This window comes from Bos indicus, chromosome 10 (assembly GCF_029378745.1).
Source record: "Bos indicus isolate NIAB-ARS_2022 breed Sahiwal x Tharparkar chromosome 10, NIAB-ARS_B.indTharparkar_mat_pri_1.0, whole genome shotgun sequence".
NCBI classification, from domain to species: domain Eukaryota; kingdom Metazoa; phylum Chordata; class Mammalia; order Artiodactyla; family Bovidae; genus Bos; species Bos indicus.
This window is the reverse complement of record NC_091769.1, coordinates 42,435,143-42,455,862: the sequence shown is the minus strand read 5'-3', so window position 1 is coordinate 42,455,862 and position 20,720 is coordinate 42,435,143. Positions and strand designations below refer to the sequence as shown.

Sequence of the window (20,720 nt, the reverse complement as noted above, 5' to 3'; positions counted from 1 at the left end):
TGAGCCACCACAAAGCCCACTTTACACTATACAATTAATTAAAATATCAGTATCTGTTGAAATATTTTCTAAAAGAAAAATCTGCTAAATTTTTGATGGAGATTACCAATTTGCCTTCTATGGAAATTGTAACAATTCAACTCATACTCATAGAAAGTATCTGTTTTTCCACATTCCTTAACAGTAGCAAACATTTTTTTTTTTTGTACTTGTGCTTCTGTAAGCCTAAAAATGGCAACTCTTGTTTCTATTTGAATTTTGATGATGCAGAGCTTAATGCATCATAAACATAAACCATATATGTTTATATATATATATATATATATATACCCATTTCAATATATATATTCAATATATATACTGAAATTGAAGACAGCTCAGTAGAGATGTAAGTCTTTAATTATGGATGTAGAATCACAAATAATTGTGAGACTAAGTTAAGGAGGAAAATAGGTGATATCTTGAATAATGATGTCTTAATAACTGTACAAAAAAGATCTTCACGACCCAGATAATCATGATGGTGTGATCACTGACCTAGAGCCAGACATCCTGGAATGTGAAGTCAAGTGGGCCTTAGAAAGCATCACTACGAACAAAGCTAGTGGAGATGATAGAATTCCAGTTGAGCTATTCCAAATCCTGAAAGATGATGCTGTGAAAGTGCTGCACTCAATATGCCAGCAAATTTGGAAAACTCAGCAGTGGCCACAGGACTGGAAAAGGTCAGTTTCCACTCCAATCCCAAAGAAAGGCAATGCCAAAGAATGCTCAAACTACCGCACAATTGCACTCATCTCACACACTAGTAAAGTAATGCTCAAAATTCTCCAAGCCAGGCTTCAGCAATATGTGAACCATGAACTTCCAAATGTTCAAGCTGGTTTCAGAAAAAGCAGAGGAACCAGAGATCAAATTGCCAACATCTGCTGGATCATCAAAAAAGCAAGAGAGTTCCAGAAAAACATCTATTTCTGCTTTATTGACTATGCCAAAGCCTTTGACTGTGTGGATCACAACAAACTGTGGAAAATTCTGAAAGAGATGGGAATACCAGGCCACCTGACCTGCCTCTTGAGAAATCTGTATGCAGGTCAGGAAGCAACAGTTAGAACTGGACATGAAACAACAGACTGGTTCCAAATAGGAAAAGGAGTACGTCAAGGCTGTATGTCACCCTGTTTATTTAACTTATATGCAGAATACATCATGAGAAACGCTGGACTGGAAGACACACAAGCTGGAATCAAGATTGCCGGGAGAAATATCACTAACCTCAGATATGCAGATGACACCACCCTTATGGCAGAAAGTGAAGAGGAACTCAAAAGCCTCTTGATGAAAGTGAAAGAGGAGAGTGACAAAGTTGGCTTAAAGCTCAACATTCAGAAGATGAAGATCATGGCATCTGGTCCCATCACTTCATGGGAAATAGATGGGGAAACAGTGGAAACACTGTCACACTTTATTTTTCTGGGCTCCAAAATCACTGCAGATGGTGACTGCAGCCATGAAATTAAAAGATGCTTACTCCTTGGAAGGAAAGTTATGACCAACCTAGATAGCATATTCAAAAGCAGAGACATTACTTTGCCAACACAGGTCTGTCTAATCAAGGCTATGGTTTTTCCTATGGTCATGTATAGATGTGAGAGTTGGACTGTGAAGAAGGCTGAGCGCCGAAGAATTGATGCTTTTGAACTGTGGTGTTGGAGAAGACTCTTGAGAGTCCCTTGGACTGCAAGGAGATCCAACCAGTCCATTCTGAAGGAGAACAGCCCTGGGATTTCTCTGGAGGGAATGATGCTGAAGCTGAAACTCCAGTACTTTGGCCACCTCATGTGAAGAGTTGACTCATTGGAAAAGACCCTGATGCTGGGAGGGATTGGGGGCAGGAAGAAAAGGGGACGACAGAGGATGAGATGGCTGGATGGCATCACCGACTTGATGGACATGAGTGTGAATGAACTCCGGGAGTTGGTTATGGACAGGGAAGCCTGGTGTGCTGGGATTCATGGGGTCGCAAAGAGTCAGACACGACTGAATGACTGAACTGAACTGAACTGAACCGAACATGCAGATCATTCCAATGTTCTTAAATTAAAAAATAATATCTATACTCAGGTGAAACAAAATATTAATAGGGGTTATCTGGGCTAGGAGATTAGTGGCACATTTTTTCTTTTTCTTTGAATTTCATTGTATTTAAGAAAGAAAGAAAGAGTCAGTCAGTTCAGTTCAGTTGCTGAATTAATGCCTTCCAATGAACACCCAGGACTGATCTCCTTTAGGATGGACTGGTTGGATCTCCTTGCAGTCCAAGGGACTCTCAAGAGTCTTCTCCAGCACCACAGTTCAAAAGCATCAATTCTTCGGCGCTCAGCTTTCTTTATGGTCTAACTCTCACATCCATACCTGACCACTGGAAAAACCATAGCCTTGACTAGATGGACCTTTGTTGGCAAAGTAATGCCTCTGCTTTTTAATATGCTATCTAGGTTGGTCATAACTTAGAGTACTTGGTATGTATTATATTCAGGGAAAATGTAATCTAAAAGAAGTATTTAAAAGCCAAATATAAATGAGTAATAGGATTTTGTAAAAATAGTATAGAATTAAGCTAAAAGCTCTTTACAAATACTGGGTTAAAATGGACTTTTAAAATGGTATTCTCAGCTTTCTTATTGAAAAAGAAATTGATAATTCCATTGATGGAGATAGATGGTGCTACATCATCTTAAGACTGAGTGGGAAGTACAACTTTTCAACTGCAGTTCTGTAATATCTCCATCAAGGAGAATAATTTTCAAGACCAGAATAAACATTAAGAACTACTTGAATATCACCATAGTTCAAGATAGTTTAAGCTATAAGAGATTGTTATTGTTCAAGTATAATTAATTGTTTCTTGTTTATCTTTCCCCTGCTCCCTTGAGGATTTTATAGCAGAGTACTGAAAGTATTTACGGAATTGATCTCAGTACCATTGTCATCTTTTAACAATGATGGAGAACAACTAGGAAAGGCCTGAGAGACTATAGGTGGGCAAATGTTTGATTAGCTTCTGAGAAGCATATGGATTTTGTAAACTACACATCTATGACTGATACAAATTCCAGGCAAACTGTAGAAGCTTGACATTGGACCTTCTACAGTCAGGCTTTAAATTTTAATTAATCATCTGTCACTAGATCTTACGTGCACCCTCCTCTCTAGTTACAGTAGGTTGTTATCCTCCCTAAGCTTTTCCCAACAACAGTTCTGGGCTCAAAGGCATCCTCTCACTATGTTCCCTGCTGCCTGTGTAAACCTCACTCTTCACTTAAGGTCTACTTCAAAGGCCCCTCAAATGAAACTCACCCTGGAATTAATCTCTTTCTTCTTTGCTCTTCTTGTGCTCTATGAGCACATCTATCATAGAATATAATTGTCCTACCTACTTAGAGTCATGAAAGTTGAAACTGAAAACAAAACAAAGAAGTTGAAACTGGAAGGAAGGGCTCTGAGATAGTTCTATTTTTCTCAATACATTCGTTTTGAGAGCAGGATCAGGTCATATCAGTTTTTAAATCTCTGGCTTGACTACTTCCTTTCAGATCAGATCATATCAGTCGCTCAGTCATGTCCGACTCTTTTCGACCCCATGAATCGAAGGATGCCAGGCCTCCCTGTCCATCACCAACTCCTGGAGTTCACTCAGACTCACGTCCATCGAGTCAGTGATGCCATCCAGCCATCTCATCCTCTGTCGTCCCCTTCTCCTCCTGCCCCGCATCCTTCCCAGCATCAGAGTCTTTTCCAATGAGTCAACTGTTTGCATGAGGTGGCCAATGTACTGGAGTTTCAGCTTTAGTATCATTCCCTCCAGAGAAATCCCAGGGCTGATCTCCTTCAGAATGGACTGGTTGGATCTCCTTGCAGTCCAAGGGACTCTCAAGAGTCTTCTCCAACACCACAGTTCAAAAGCATCAATTCTTCGGCGCTCAGCCTTCTTCACAGTCCAACTCTCACATCCATACATGACCACAGGAAAAACCATAGCCTTGACTAGATGAACCTTTGTTGGCAAAGTAATGTCTCTGCTTTTGAATATGCTATCTAAGTTGGTCATAACTTACCTTCCAAGGAGTAAGCGTCTTTTAATTTCATGGCTGCAGTCCCATCTGCAGTGAATTTGGAGCCCAGAAAAATAAAGTCTGACACTGTTTCCACTGTTTCCCCATCTAGTTCCCATGAAGTGATGGGACCAGATGCCATGATCTTCGTTTTCTGAATGTTGAGCTTTAAGTCAACTTTTTCACTCTCCACTTGTACTTTCATCAAGAGGCTTTTGAGTTCCTCTTCACTTTCTGCCATAAGGGTGGTGTCATCTGCATATCTGATGTTATTGATATTTCTCCTAGCAATCTTGATTCCAGCTTGTGCTTCTTCCAGTCCAGGGTTTCTCATGATGTATTCTGCATATAAGTTAAATAAACAGGGTGACAATATACAGCCTTGACGAACTCCTTTTCCTGTTTGGAACCAGTCTGTTGTTCCATGTCCAGTTCTAACTGTTGTTTCCTGACCTGCATACAGATTTCTTAAGAGGCAGGTCAGGTGGTCTGGTATTCTCATCTCTTTCAGAATTTTCCACAGTTTATTGTGATCCACACAGTCAAAGGCTTTGGCATAGTCAATAAAGCAGAAATAGATGTTTTTCTGGAACTCTCTTGCTTTTTCGATGATCCAGCAGATGTTGGCAATTTGATCTCTGGTTCCTCTGCTTTTTCTAAAACCAGCTTGAACATCAGGAAGTTCACGGTTCACATATTGCTGAAGCCTGGCTTGGAGAATTTTGAGCATTACTTTACTAGTGTGTGAGATGAGTGCAATTGTGTGGTAGTTTGAGCATTCTTTGGCATTGCCTTTCTTTGGGATTGGAGTGGAAACTGACCTTTTCCAGTCCTGTGGCCACTGCTGAGTTTTCCAAATTTGCTGGCATCTTGAGTGCAGCACTTTCACAGCATCATCTTTCAGGATTTGGAATAGCTCAACTGGAATTCTATCACCTCCACTAGCTTTGTTTGTAGTGATGCTTTCTAAGGCCCACTTGACTTCACATTCCAGGATGTCTGACTCTAGATGAGTGATCACACCATCATGATTATCTGGGTCATGAGGATCTTTTTTGTACAGTTCTTCTGTGTATTCTTGCCATCTCTTCTTAATATCTTCTGCTTCTGTTAGGTCCATACCATTTCTGTCCTTTATCAAGCCAATCTTTGCATGAAATGTTCCTTTGGTATCTCTGATTTTCTTGAAGAGATCTCTAGTCTTTCCCATTCTGTTGTTTTCCTCTATTTCTTTGCATTGATCACTGAAGAAGGCTTTCTTATCTCTTCTTGCTATTCTTTGGAACTCTGCATTCAGATATTTATATCTTTCCTTTTCTCCTTTGCTTTTCGCTTCTCTTCTTTTCACAGCTATTTGTAAGGCCTCCCCAGACAGCCATTTTGCTTTTTTGCATTTCTTTTCCATGGGGATGGTCTTGATCCCTGTCTCCTGTACAATGTCACGAAACTCAGTCCATAGTTCATCAGCAGTCTATCTATCAGATATAGGCCCTTAAATCTATTTCTCACTTCCACTGTATAATCATAAGGGATTTGATTTAGGTCATACCTGAACAGTCTAGTGGTTTCCCCTACTTTCTTCAATTTAAGTCTGAATTTGGCAATAAGGAGTTCATGGTCTGAGCCACAGTCAGCTCCTGGTCTTGTTTTTGCTGACTGTATAAAGCTTCTCCATCTTTGGCTGCAAAGAATATAATCAAGCTGATTTCGGTGTTGACCATCTGGTGATGTTCATGTATAGAGTCTTCTCTTGTGTTGTTGGAAGAGGGTGTTTGTTATGACCAGTGCATTTTCTTGGCAAAACTCTATTAGTCTTTGCCCTGCTTCATTGCGTATTCTAAGGCCAAATTTGCCTGTTACTCCAGGTGTTTCTTGACTTCCTACTTTTGCATTCCAGTCCCCTGTAATGAAAAGGACATCTTTTTTGGATATTAGTTCTAAAAGGTCTTGTAGGTCTTCATAGAACCGTTCAACTTCAGCTTCTTCAGCGGTTACTGGTTGGGGCATAGACTTGGATTACTGTGATACTGAATGGTTTGCCTTGGAAACGAACAGAGATCATTCTGTCGTTTTTGAGATTGCATCCAAGTACTGCATTTCGGACTCTTTCGTTAACTATGATGGCTACTCCATTTTTCTGAGGGATTCCTGCCCGCAGTAGTAGATATAATGGGCATCTGAGTTAAATTCACCCATTCCAGTCCATTTCAGTTCGCTGATTCCTAGAATGTGGACATTCACTCTTGCCATCTCCTGTTTGACCACTTCCAATTTGCCTTGATTCATGGACCTGACATTCCAGGTTCCTATGCAATATTGCTCTTTACAGCATCGGACCTTGCTTCTATCACCAGTCACAGCCACAGCTGGGTATTGTTTTTGCTTTGGCTCCATCCCTTCATTCTTTCTGGAGTTATTTCTCCACTGATCTCCAGTAGCATATTGGGCACCTACTGACCTGGGGAGTTCCTCTTTCAGTATCCTATCATTTTGCCTTTTCATACTGTTCATGGGGTTCTCAAGGCAAGAATACTGAAGTGGTTTGTCACTCCCTTCTCCAGCGGACCACATTCTGTCAGACCTCTCCACCATGACCCGCCCATCTTGGGTTGCCCCACGGGCATGGCTTACTTTCATTGAGTTAGACAAGGCTGTGGTCCTAGTGTGATTAGATGGACTAGTTTTCTGTGAGTATGGTTTCAGTGTGTCTGCCCTCTGATGCCTTCTTGCAACACCTACTGTCTTAGTTGGGTTTCTCTTACCTTGGGCGTGGGGTATCTCTTCATGGCTGCTCCAGCAAAGCGCAGCCATTGCTCCTTACCTTTATCAGGTAACAAAGTGCCTAATTTAGGTTGGGAGGGGCACTAGACCTGAAACAATATATCTTCAAGAGGTATGGTATTTCAATTCTAGTATAAGAGTTCATGTGTAAAAGTTTTCTGCATTATTGCACCTTGTGGTACATTTTATAGATCTGGTTAAAGCTTTGATATCAGAGCCATGTATAATTTTAGGTTTATTTAGAGGCATTATAAATGACTACGTGGATTTTAGGGACAGTTTTCGCTGGTTTATTGGATGGCATTTGTTTTCACAAGTTGTTTTATTACCGAGTCATCTAGTCAAAGCAGCACACATTGGCTATTTGCTTTTTCTTACTTTAAACTCAACTAGCTACACTTAAATATTAAAGACATTGTCTCTTGTCATTCTTCTGGAATAGTGTAGGTTTCCCTAGAAGTTGTGTGCCAGTTAAAACGAAGTTGTCTAACAAAACAGCATCTCCTACCGTCCACTCCTAATTATTACAGTTGAGTTTAAGTTATTTTGCAATTTTATTCCAGTAGGTGTCAGTGCTGAGTTCAGTAAAAAAATCCTTTTTCCAAGTGCAAAATTTTAATTAGAAGAATGTATAAAGGTTCAGACGACGAGCAAGAAAACAGAATAGTTACATCGTTTATTTCTTAAAAGTTCAAAACTCTTTCCTGGAGGCTCAAAAGAGACAGGGTCTCGCTATATTGCCCAGGCTGGAGTACAGTGGCTATTCACAGGCGCGATCCCACTACTGATCAGCACGGGAGTTTTGACCTGCTCCGTTTCCGACCTGGGCCGGTTCACCCCTCCTTAGGCAACCTGGTGGCCCCCCGCTCCCGGGAGGTCACCATATTGATGCCGAACTTAGTGCGGACACCCGATCGGCATAGCGCACTGCAGCCCAGAACTCCTGAGCTCAAGCGATCCTCCAGCCTCAGCCTCCCGAGTAGCTGGGATTACAGGCGCGCGCCACCGCGCCCGGCGATCGCAAACCTGCGCAAGACAACACTTGAGGCTGAGGTGTGGTGACGTCATCAGTTGTGCCCGCCTAGAATATTTGCAAGCCTCTCTCGGCCCCCGAGACTCCATGGACACATTGCACATGCGTCATTTATCAGCACTGCCTTCTGGGTAAACTGTGTCCTAAAATTTTGAAGAGCGCATGCGTACGCTCCCTCGTTCCTTTTACCTCGTTGCAGCCGAGAAGGCAACATGGGTCACCAGCAGCTCTACTGGAGCCATCCGAGAAAATTCGGCCAGGGTTCTCGCTCTTGGTGAGAAACAGAATGTGGTTGTTTGGAAGGGTTGCTTTGGGGCGCGACACTGCTTGAAATATAGTGTAGAGGAGCCCACGGGCGGCGCGTGGAGGGGAGACGGAACCGGAGAGGTGGCTGCCGCCATTTGCAGGCCTCCGATGGGTCCGTGGAGACCTGCAGGGCGAGTGGTGGCCCCACGGAGTGCCGATAATTCACTTTCTGTGACTAGCTATAACGCCGTTTCTTTTTGCAGCCGGGTCTGCTCCAACCGGCACGGTCTGATCCGGAAATACGGCCTCAATATGTGCCGCCAGTGTTTCCGCCAGTATGCGAAGGACATCGGCTTCATTAAGGTACGCTGGCGGACGCCATGGTCTCCTGTTTCAGGGAGGGACGACAAGCCGGTAGTTCGGTGTCGGCGTTTGATCAGTGCCGTTTTTCTCTTTCAGCTAGCAGGGCTCTTCCTTTGTAGCGGACAACACAGTTGAGAGGCTCGGCAGTCATCTTAATAGGATTGAGGGGGATGTGAAGGCGTGGAAAAGTAGTTTTTCTAATACCTTTTTACCCATTTCTGTTAGTTTTAGGTGCTATATGTAATGTTGGATAAACATTACTTTTCAGAAGTCGCTAAAATGAAACATTAAATCATTAATCATATCTTGTTAATTTTCGGCAAAAAACATGCCTTGACCGCTGCCCTGAAATAACTGAATAGGGTCATGTAGTGAGCTTGAGGTTTGGGGCCACATAGACCTTTTTAGGATTCAGAGGTCTGTCATTTAATAGTCTTATGACTTTGGTCAAGTCGCTCAAAGTTAAGTTTTTTCCTGTGAAAAATGAATAGTAGGGTTGTTGAAAAAGTTATATGTGACGGTTTCTTGGCTCCTAAAAGTCACTTAAATGTTAGTGTTTTTTTTTAAGTTGAAGATTAATTTCTAACTGGCTCTTTGAGATATAAAATTCTGTCACTACTTTTTTATTAGTAATTAGAATGCAACGATGTTGAGTAGAACGTATTTGTTTAAATTAGAAGTTCTTATGTTGAAGTGTTACCGTGGGTACAATTTGTTAATGTAATAGCAGAGATGAATTGTTAATGTGCGATTTCTGTGACAAAGTATCTTAAGCTTAAACTTTTGATTTTGACCAAATAGTTAAGAAATACATGTTTAGTGTTAATTATGGAAGTTGAAATAACTCTGTATCACAGATGGGAGAATGGACTCCCATCCATTCTGCCAAAAGTCTGCCAGTTTTGTGTCGCATTTCTCAGAGATTAAGAATAAATGAATTGATTTATGAATGTCTCATAGAATAGTGTCTGGCACACTCTGAGTAACAAAATATTAGCTGTGTAATTAGTTACTACTTAATGACGTCCTGAGCTTTTGGTAAGGATCATTTTCTGAAGCATGTTTTTCTACTGGGAAATTTCTTTGAAGGTAGAAGTGGGTTTCCCAATACTAAAATTCAGTTAACAAATCAAGCTGAGATTCATGGAGCAGCTTGTAATAGGTGTTCAGTAAATATGTAAGGTATTTAGACCTGGATTACTAGTTTGGGTGGGTCAGGTTTCCAGTTTAAACCTCATTCTACAATGAACCATTTCTTTCTGAGAATAAAATGGTGATATTTAAGGCATTTTGAATTAATTTCCTTTTTCTTTTTTTTTCCAGTTGGACTAACCAAACTTCCTTAGATGGCTCATCCAGCACATCAACCTTAGGCAGAAACAATACTAGCTCTTTGTATATAAAATAAAAGTTTTCAAAACTTCAAATATGAGTGAAATCTTTTAAAAACTTACTTCTCTGGATTCAGCTTATAAGTATTTTTTTTAGTTTTCCCTGACTTATGCTAAAGTATTAATGCTGAACTCTTGTAGTGTCAGTTTTAGCTTTATACTTCAAAAAAGCCATTTTTTTTAGTTAAGGTGCCCACTGCATATAGCATCCAGCATATAACCGGAAACAAATTGGACTCTTGAGTGGTTGCTGTCATTAAGATCTGCTCTGGGGGAAAAAAAAGACCTGCTCTGAGCATTTACCTAGTGTTTAGTAGTCCTGGCTTTTGGGATAATTCACCAGTTTACAAGAAAGCTTGTGAAATTTCTCAGTGTGTTTGGGTGAGGTGATTAAAAGTGAAATGGGTCTTAAGAACAAAAGTAGCTTTTAGTTGGGCAAGGTCTATCAGAACAGGCTGCATAAAAGTTGAGCTAGTCAACTAGCACACAAGTCAAAATGACTTCTGAAGAGGAAGACAGGATTTGTTGAAGGATTAGGTGTGGGAGAGAACCGAGAGATTCTATGGGTTTTGGCCTGAGCAACTGGAAGGGTTACTCTTGAGCTAGGACTGAAAGTTAGCTTGGTTTAGGGAAGAAAAAGTGTTGAGTTTCAGGCATATTGAATTTAAAATGCTTGTTAGACATTTGTGTTAAGCTCTGAAGTAGGCGTTCATCTGGAATTGACAGCCTATCCTGGGCTCCCTCTGGGGGTTGCTATTGTGTGGGGATCCTGCAGTGGGTGGTGTGGAATTGTCACTAAATAACCTGGAGAAAGAAATGGCAACCCACTCCAGTATTCTTGCCTGGAGAATTCCATAGACAGGAGCCTGGTGTGGGGTCACAAAGAGACAAGACTGAGTGACTAACCCTGAACTGAACTATGACAAGATAGGCTTGACTGGCTTTTCTCAGGTTATGAATAGTATCTGCTGTTTGGGGATCTCATTCTCTGGGTGAGATCTTAGCCCTAAAGTCTAGAGATTAAATGATAAACATTCAGAAGGCTGTTCTGGGTTATTCCCAAGAGCAGGTAAGATGATAGAAGGGAAAGCAAAAAAGTGTTAGAAAACCAAAAACAATTGAACACAGTGTAAGACTTGAGCTCATGGAGGTTAGGGACCCTGAAGCTTAGGTCTCAAGAGCTTCATGGTAAATTCAGCTCTTATTAGCCCTAAGTCACAGGAGTACATGGTAATTCTGTGGTGGACTTCTAGGGAACAGGTTTCAAACAGGATAAGGAAGTGGATAGAATTTTGGGAGAGGAGATGAAACAGGAAAGTTTTCTATGTTAGAGTGGCTGGGTGAGAAGCATTACCAGCTGAGCAAGTGTAAAAAATTTTAGGTGAAGAGGAGAGGCCTAAACAGTGATTTAAGTAAATGAAGTTGATGTATTTGGGTATGAGAGCTGGGGGAAAGATGAACACTGGTCTAGTGGGATAGTCCTGGGTAAGTGCTCCTGTAAGAATTGTGTGTGTGTTGAGAATTGTGTGGAAGGCAACCTTCTGTAGCCAGTCCTGGCCCTGTGGTGTGGTGGGTAGGAAGGCTGGTGTGGGCAGATGATCTCTCTTCAGAGTTGAATAACTTAGTGCTAAAGATTGGAAGGAATGATCCTAAAGCTGAAACCAGTACTTTGGCCACCTCATGCGAAGAGTTGACTCATTGGAAAAGACTGATGCTGGGAGGGATTGGGGGCAGGAGGAAGAGGGGACGACAGAGGATGAGATGGCTGGATGGCGACACTGACTCAGACGTGAGTTTGAGTGAACGGGAGTCGGTGATGGACAGGGATACCTGGCGTGCTGCAGTTCATGGGATTGCTCAGGACTTGACTGAGCGACTGAACTGAACTGAAAGATTATTTTAAAATGTATATGCCCCAACATTGTATATCAACTGATAACAAAAAAATAAAAATGTATGTGCGAGACATTATGCTAAGTGCTTTTATGTGTATTATCTTTTTTGAGTCTCAATCCACATTTGTGGATCGATATATCCACATTGTGGATATCCACATCCACATTGTGGATATCGTTACAAAGCTAGAGATTAAGCAGAAGATAAGCTAGAGATTAAGCAAAGGCTGCCTAAATTAGAATGGCGTCAAGACTAAACTTGAGACTGACATCAGTGTTAATGTTCTTAATACCCACAGCACACTTATTTTAAGGTTGAAAGACTGTACCTCTGGTCCCCAAAGATGAATTTACATGACAGGAAGTACTATTTTAAAGGTTGAAAGACTACCTTGTCCCCAAAGGATGAATTTACATGATAATAAGTTATCTTCATATTTACCACAGCATGTAGCATTATACATTGTGTATTAATAGTAGATACTGAATTGTTGGAAGAGTTGAATTAAATTTGCTAGTAAAAGATTGATAATTTTTATTGACCACACCTTGCAAGTGGGATGTTAATTCCCTAACCAGGGATTGAGTCTGGGCCCTTGGCAGTGAGAGTTTGGAGTCCTAATGACTGGACCACCAGGTAAGTCCAAGCTCAATAATGTTGATGGCAAAGCACAATAGGTTGTACAGGAGAGGTTTAAACTACCATTAAAGAGTATATAGTCTTAGGTTGTATTACTGAGTTTGGGCTGAATGGGACCTGTTAAAGGACCTGTTGAAGATTTTACATAACTCATTAATGAAACCAGTAAGATTTTTCTACCGGTTCAAAGGAGAATTGAAAGCATCACAATAGGTAAATCAAGGATTTTTATAATGAATTTATAAATAAATGCAAAACTGGATTTTTTTTTTTAACAGAAGGGAAGTCAGTTATCCACCAGATGAATGTGCGTGTTTATGGGTAAATGTGTGTGGACAATGTGTATGTCTGTATCACTTATCTATAACTTGGAAAGTTGTAAAATAGCTCTTAACACAAAAGCTTGGGGTTCTTTACCTGAAAAGTGTATAGGCAAAGATAAGTTCCATGGAATACAGCTAGTAATCTTTTGGTCCATTTTGAAGTCTTTCACAGTAGTTCTCCATAGACTTAATGCTTTTACCTAAAATTGATAAAACAAAAAGTGAATGCTGTGTCAGGCACTGTTGTTAATGCTTTACTTAAATTAACTCCTTTAATAAAACAACTCTGTGAGGCATAATCCCCATTTACAGATGAGGCAAGTGAGGCACAAAGAAGACCTTTTCCAAGAAAGCACAATGAGATTCAAACCACAAGTAGGATGTCTTGAGAACTCTTGCTGTTACTGTTAAATTCTAAATGTCCAACAATCAGAGAAAACTTTGGTAAATATTGGTAGTCTACAAAATAGCACAGAAAATTTTCAATAAAAAGTGGGAAATTGTATATATGGTATAAATTCACTATGTTAAAATGCATAGAAAAAAACCTGCTAGTATGTTATCAGTGATTGCCTTTGGGTCATAGAGTTAGAGGCGATTTGCTCTGAAGCATCAGATTAAGATTTGTTTTAGAGGTGGGGTATCCAGTGGTGCAGTTTAGAATGTCCCAGGTAACAACTTTGCTAATTAGGCTTCTGCTCCTCCCCACACATCTGATTGTACCTTTAGATTGCTCTGAGAGCAAGTTCTTGTTACTTTCTTCCATTGATTTCTACCCATTGATATTGATTCTATGTGGTCCTATATAAAACAAATCTAATCTTTCTTCTGCAAGAAAACTGGTTAATTATTTAGTCATGAGGATTCTCATCTTCTGAAACCTTATTTCAGGCGAAACCATTCCTGTTATTTGAACTGTTCCTTCTAGGATCTGATTTAAGGGCCATCTTTGGTGTTCTCTGATTTCCACTCCAGCTAGATCCTAACAGTGCCCAGCATAGCATGTTTCATAGGGCAGGCATGCAGAAAAAAATACAATGAATGAATGAGCAGATTTGGTAATGACTTTAATTTGGTTGGCATCATTATTTTTTCACTTTTTATGGACCCTTTTTACCATTTCAGAAAGACCAGAGACCCTGGCCTTCAACAGTTATCTACATGGGTAATGCCCCTGATAATTTTAAATTAGCTTGCTCTGCATAACCTCTGTCTGAGACATAGTTCTTGTTGAAAACTATCTTTAAAAATTGGTACCTTAGAGAATTGGGCTTTTGGGTAGGCAGAACAAAGCTGTTCTAGTGAAATGACTAAGGGTAAAACAAGGTGTTTTGAATTTCCTCAAATCCACAAAAATTGAAAAAGGGAAAAAAGAGAAGGCTGAGCTACTAGATATTTCTTGAGGGTTAATCTAGAAATTAAAGGCTCAGTTTGTTGATATCACTGAGTATTTACATGGGTAGCAATCAAAGATGTATTGGGGCCAAAGGTTAGATTATTGGCTGTGCTTGCTCCTGGTGTCCTCTGTCTGTAAGAGCTTTAAAAGAATTGGGATTGAAATTGACAAATTTATCTAGATGGACTAATTATCATATAATGTCTCAATTTAAAGTCATTTGGTTAATGAGAAAATAATTCAAAGAAAGCAGGGCTGGCTTTGTTTTTCCTGAAAATCGTTTTAAATTCAGACTACTATGTTCATCAATGGTGACCATTCCCTTGAGCTAATTCCAGACTTGACCTTCTGAGTTCTATAAACAAATGCTGGATTCCCCAACAGAAGAATTGAAAGCCTTTAGACCCACAATGCCCCACCCCCTCCTTCTGTTCTCCCAACCCCTCACATTGTTCCTATTGGTCCCCTTATCCCCTAAACATCTTATCTGCTTGCAAAGAAATCCCGAACCTACCTAAATTGTTTCAGAACCATTGATCATGGGGCAAGGACTAAAATGTCTCTAGTTCTGAGAGTGGCTGCTGGGGTCCTCAACTGGACACCATCCTAAGAGTTCAAAGGATACATTTTAGGAAGCTGTCCTCCTGGCCAAAATGGCCAACATTCCCTTTACCTTGGAATGTCTGCTGTTGGTCACTTTCCTGGACTTGTTTTGTCAGCAGATCGGTAGGAGATCATCAGAGAAAGAGAACCAGTCATGGCTTTCTTGAGAAGAGAAGCCATTTTTTGGCTAAGCCATTTTGTGATCTAAGCCTGGCCACAATGCTTGTCCTTGAACAGTCCTTGTCCTTAACAGTCTTAGTAATAATAATCTTAGGAGAACAAAAGGACAAACTTCCAGGCAAGAGATAACAAAGATAACAAGTCAGCTGTAAAGACTCCCAGTTCTATTTCAATGGTAAAGACTAACGCACTGTCTGGAGCTACTTTGCAGAATTTAAATCCCCTCTTGGGTGCCAGCTACCAGATTCAGCTGGAATCTAAGGGATGATGCTGCTGACGTTTTCTGGGTGACTCCTGACCAGTACTTTGATGTCCTTGGTCAGCTCACTTAGTTGCTCAGCAGACTGCCATTCAGCTGTTTCACTGTAATGTTATTGTTGTCATTTAGTCTCTCAGTCATGTGTGACTAACCCCGTAGACTGTAGCCCTCAAGGTTTCTCTGTCTATGGGACTTTACCAGGCAAGAATACTGGAGTGGGTTGCTATTTCCATCTCCAGGGGATCTTGCCGACCCAGGGATCAAACACATGTCTTCTGCACTGACAGGTGATTTTTTTTTTTTTTTAAACCACTGAGCCACCAGTGAAGCCTGTAAAACCTTTATTAATTCTATTAGGGGAACCACTGACTGAAACTACCCACCCTCACCCAGCAGAATAGTAACCTCTTGTATGTGTTAGCTTACAACGGTGTTGCAGGGAAAAGCCAGTTCTGACTCCCATTTGGAACTGTTTCTTTGACTTGCTTTCCTTTGCTTTTTAAAATTATAATAATAACATACTGGCCTGCCTCAGAGAATCCTGCCCCTTGGCCCGACTGTGAAACTAAAGTGCCTTTGTTCAGAACCCTGTCCACCTGTAGATGGCAGGAAGGAAGAAATTAACACATCCTCTGCCCGAGGCTTGCCATTCTAGGAAATATTTGCAAGATTAATGACTTTTTTCCTTTGTTTCCTTACCTGCCTGCATCTTGATCTATAAAAGAACCTGGCATCCAAGACCCCAATAAAATGGTTATTTTGAGACATTCATCTGCCATCTTCTTAGTCAGGCAAGCTCCGGAACAACAGGAGTCCTGGTAAGGAATGTGGAACTAAGAAGCTGCCACCACCTGGAAGTACTGGGGAAAGGTCAAAAGGAGAGAAGAAACACCAGCCCATATGTTTTACCAACCTCCCAGAATCCTTTTCACTGGCATCCTTGGCTGAGCAATGTGTGTGCCACCGGGAAGGACCCTGAGATTAGAGTGATTGGCCAGAGACAACCCAGAAACTAACCCCATTACTGTAAAACCTGAGATTGCCAGCCACACGACACTGCAGTCCTGGGTTCTCCCTCCTGCTCTCCACCCAGGTGCCCCTTCCCAATAAAGCCTCTTGCTTTGTCAGTATATGTGTCTCCTTGGACAATTCATTTCTGAGTGTTAGACAAGAGCCCACTCTTGGGTCCTCCTTCCTGCAACAATTTAGATAACCTTAGAACTTAACAGCTTTAACAAAAGGAAAGGGAGGAATGAATTTCTGTCAACAGGGACTGTGACTAGAGTTGCTGACGTCCCAGTGAAAGGGGGGTGACTGAAGAAATACCTGGAGAGATGAGGAGACAGATTAGTGTTAAGAGAAACATCAGCCTTTTTTTCGGCTTATATGTAACAGTGATTCTGGGGCCAGTAATTCAGGATCTCATTGGCCTCTTCAAACACATTTTAAGACAGGTACGTATTCAGTAGCTACTGTGTAACTTCTTACTGTGTATAATCCAGGTTTCAGAACAGGATCACTGTTGCGGAGCATAGGTATGTTTATGGTTTTAGATGTTGCAGCAATGAAAGGAAGAAACAGCCTTGCTTAATAAAGTTGTAAAGAGTGTTAAGTACCAGTAGCCTCATGCACATTATACAACCCAATAATAATTATGCTGATCGTGTAAACAGCTTCCCTGTGTAGACTAGCTGAGCCTCCACTGCCAAACATCAATAATTAACAGCAGGAGCTAGAAAAATCAATAAGCCTTTACCCAGGGAACCAAAGATATGTAGGTTACTAAAACTGTTAATAGTTGCCCATAAAGAGTAATATCCCATTATGTTAATGCTAAAGGAGGTTTTGTTTTATTTCCTAAATAATAAAAAGATTACATAATAAAGGACTAGTTGACAAAGTGATAAACGTTCATTCATGGCAGCAACGGCAAATCAATAAAAGCATCAAATAAGAAAAAATGGAACCTGTTTCTTGGCAATCCAGTTAGTTGCATTTCATAGACTGAGTCTGGTTTATCTTGTGGTCTCTTTTCACATACCCACAAATCCCATTTTAAGATGATAGTGGTGCATCTGTTTGTCCTTTGATGCTAATTAACTCCTACTTCCATTCCCTCAGATTAAGTAGGGATGGCTAGCACAGATGATACATTCAGTCCATCATGAAAAGAATACGTTTTCACAAACGTATTCATATTTGGAACTTTTTGGGTAAGTAATCTTAAACACAATTTCCTTTAAAGTTTTCTCCGTGATCAGGAGTCTTCATTACCTGATTCTTGAGCATCCTAGCTTCTTTATTACCAAGGAAGCACCTCATGGAGATGACTGCTCCTCATTTGGAGCCTTCATTATAGGTTTTCTAAATAACCTTATCTCTTGTTAATGACTTTAATTTGTTCCTGAAAACACTGCCACTAGGTTAAAAGCTGTTAAATAAAAATAATTTTTCATTAGTTTTATTAGAAAAAAAATATGGTGTGTTCCACTGCCCCACAAGATCCTCAAGTAATTGTCACAAATACAAAATTTACCAAAACACAAAATATACCAATTAAGTAGTGGGGAAATAAAAAAGCTTATAAAAGTAATAATAATTGGAAAGTGTTCTGATACCAACCAGTATACTGAAATTTAATTCTGGTATTAACTAAGATTGAAGGCAGGAGGAGAAGGGGATGACAGAGGATGAGATGGTTGAATGGCATCACCGACTCGATGGACATGAGTTTGAGCAAGCTCCAGGAGCTGGTGATGGACAGGGAAGCCTAACGTGCTGCAGTCCACGGGGTTGCAAAGTGTCGGACACGACTGAGCGACTGAACTGAACTAAATTAACTAGAGTTAGCACACACCTCACAAGTTAAAGGTCATAGGTCCACAGCCAGACTGCCCCCACTTCCGATGCTAGCCACACTGGGCAAGTCCCCAGGCTACCTGCAGGATATTTCTAGTGCAATGCTTTGTGGGAAAATGAGACAAAAGTCTGTCAAACTTCTTGATAGAAATTGGAGCTTAAGTGCATAGCCTCTGCACAGGGTACTAGATTCTGAGACCTAATTGTGCCATGTGGATGCCTGAGTCAAGAGAAGTATCCTTGTGTCTGCCTGGAACTACTAGGTCATACAATTCCTCCACAGATGGGCCAGGCGAAAGCTAAGCCCTCCCAGGAAGTGAGGGAGAGAGAGGCAGAGATGGAGAGAAGTGGAGACGGAGGAGTTGGGAGGTACAATTTGCGAGGCTCATTTCTTGAGAGCCTGTAAAGTAGGATAGATCAGCATCTAATACAGCTGTGGCAACCTCCATCCAAGTGTATGCCTCAGAATCTCTCCTTGCAAGTTCAACTTCTCTTTCTTTGATTTTATATTTATGTGGAAAATAGCTGGTTTACAGTGTTGCCTAATCACCCAAAATAACCCTTACTGTCTGAGTGAAAATTCCCACTCTTATCTTTTTTATTTTATTTTATTTTTGACTGTGCTGGGTCTCTGTTGCTGCATGGACTTTTCTCTAGTTGCCTTGAGCACAGGCTATTCTAGTTGTGGTGCGCTGGCTTCTCATCGTGGTAGCTTCTCCCATTGCGGAGCATAGGATTTAGAAAGCTTGAGCTTCAGTTATTGCAGCTCGTGTTCTCAGTAGTTGCTGCTCCCGTGCTCTAGAGCACAGGCTCAGTAATTGTGGCACATGGGCTTAGTCGCTCCACTGCATGTGGGATCTTCCAAACCTGGGATCAAATCGGAGTTTCCTGCATTGTCAGGTAGATTCTTTATCACTGAGCCACGAGGGAAGCCCTCCATTCTTACATTTAAACACAGTAATTGGTTAGTTATTTTCATAATAAAATGTCAATGAAATGTGGGTCCTTCTAGAGGACAGCAACCTCATCTATAAAATAAGCATAATAACCAGATTTACCTTATGGAACTGTTGCAAGTATCTAGTGAGTTAATGTGTAAAAGTGCACAGACTGTTGACTGTGGATGGTTTAGGGTGGTACAGGGCCTTAAAGACTGGATACTTGATGCAAGACTTGAGGCATCTGAGGACCCTCGAGGAGATGACTGAATGCGCTAGGAGCACACATCTCACTTTCATTGGCCCATTGAATAGTCACCAAGAGTTGGAATGGTCGTGGCTCCCAGGGTCTGAAGAGTGTGTTGACTACTTGAGCTCTGCTGTTCCAGGGGTTAGAATATCAAAGCACTATGGAATGAGTGCCTTGGGTATCCAAACAGGTCACACTCTTTCTGGAGATCAGTACCCTGTTTTCATTGTTCTATGTATTTGAGAAGAATGAGTATTTTGCTGCTGTTGAATAGCATGTTATTCATTCAACATTCAACAATAGCATGTTCTATGTATATCTGTTAGGGTCATTTGGTCTGCAATATGGTTCAAGTCCAATGTTTCATTATTGATTTTCTGTCTGGATTATCTATCTATCCATTATTGAAAGAGAGGTATTGAAGTCCCCCACTATTATTATGTTGTTGTCTATTTCTCCTTTCAGATCTGTTAGTATTGGCTTAATATATTTAGATGCTTCAATGTTAGGTGAGAATATATTTAACATTATTATATGTTCTTAATGAATTGACTCCTTGATCATATAATGACCTGTTGGGACTTCCCTGGCAGTACAGTGGTTAAGACATTGTGCTCCCAGTGCAGGGGGCATGGGCTGGGTCCCTGGTTGGGGAACTAAGATCTTGCATGCTGTGTGGCACAGCCTAAAATATAAAAAAAATTAAAATTTATATAATGACCTTTGTACTTCTTTCTCTCTCTTTTAACTTAAAAGTTAATTAATATATAAGGTCAGAGGGTCTGAAGCCACAGACAAGAAGATGTCTTACATTACTGTGGGGTAGGGAACTTCTTTAGTGAAAACATCTGTTACCACTGATGCTCAGAACTGGATGCCAGAAATTCCACTGCTGCTACCCCTCAAGGAACCCAGTGATGGTGGGGTGGAGATAGAGGTGAGGATGAGTGTTAGGATTAGAAAGTCCTGGCTTGAATTCTATAACTCTATAGTCAATCCAGTGAAGAAAGATATGCTCATGCATGCATTCATTCATTCATTTCACAAATATATATGAACTGTCTCATTAGTGCAAGCAACTATGTTAAGTACCAGGGATAAAGTGATGGCAAAAAAAAAAAAATGTTCACAGTTCTTGCTGTCATGATGCTTACAGTCTACTGGATAAGATAGAGCTAGTAAGTCTATGTGGAGAATGACAGAGGCAGAGTTCTCCTGAGAAGTGTAGTGTTGAGAAAGGAGCAGAGGAGGAGGCTGTGTGTCCTGTCTTCTGTCTGCAGTAGTGTTCCTCCAGGACCTTTAGCTTTGGACTTGTAAGATTCCCTCTCCACTAAATCACTGATGTCTCTGTTGCTGCCTTTGGGCTCCTTCTTTGGTCTTGTGGCTGGGCAACTAGAAGGCTTGTGGGCCTGTGGGTTGCAGCCCAACACTCCTGCTCTACTGGGTAT

At 40.9% G+C, this 20,720-nt stretch overlaps 1 protein-coding gene across 1 annotated transcript; it reads left to right on the top strand.

Moving 5' to 3' along the window:
* The first annotated feature begins 8,040 nt into the window (after nucleotides 1-8,040).
* RPS29 (ribosomal protein S29) lies at nucleotides 8,041-9,965 on the top strand. Its single transcript, XM_019968625.2, has 3 exons — nucleotides 8,041-8,203; nucleotides 8,439-8,538; nucleotides 9,862-9,965. The coding sequence occupies exons 1-3, from the start codon at nucleotides 8,142-8,144 to the stop codon at nucleotides 9,868-9,870; spliced, it is 171 nt and encodes a 56-aa protein (XP_019824184.1). The 5' UTR covers nucleotides 8,041-8,141; the 3' UTR covers nucleotides 9,871-9,965.
* The last annotated feature ends 10,755 nt before the right edge of the window (nucleotides 9,966-20,720 follow it).

What these genes read in the sequence shown, in the direction of transcription:
- RPS29 (XM_019968625.2), top strand. Translation starts at nt 8,142, where the DNA reads ATGGGTCACCAGCAGCTCTACTGGAGCCATCCGAGAAAATTCGGCCAG. An exon ending in GGCCAGGGTTCTCGCTCTTG is followed by an intron (nt 8,204 to 8,438) that starts GTGAGAAACAGA and finishes TTCTTTTTGCAG; the next exon opens with CCGGGTCTGCTCCAACCGGC.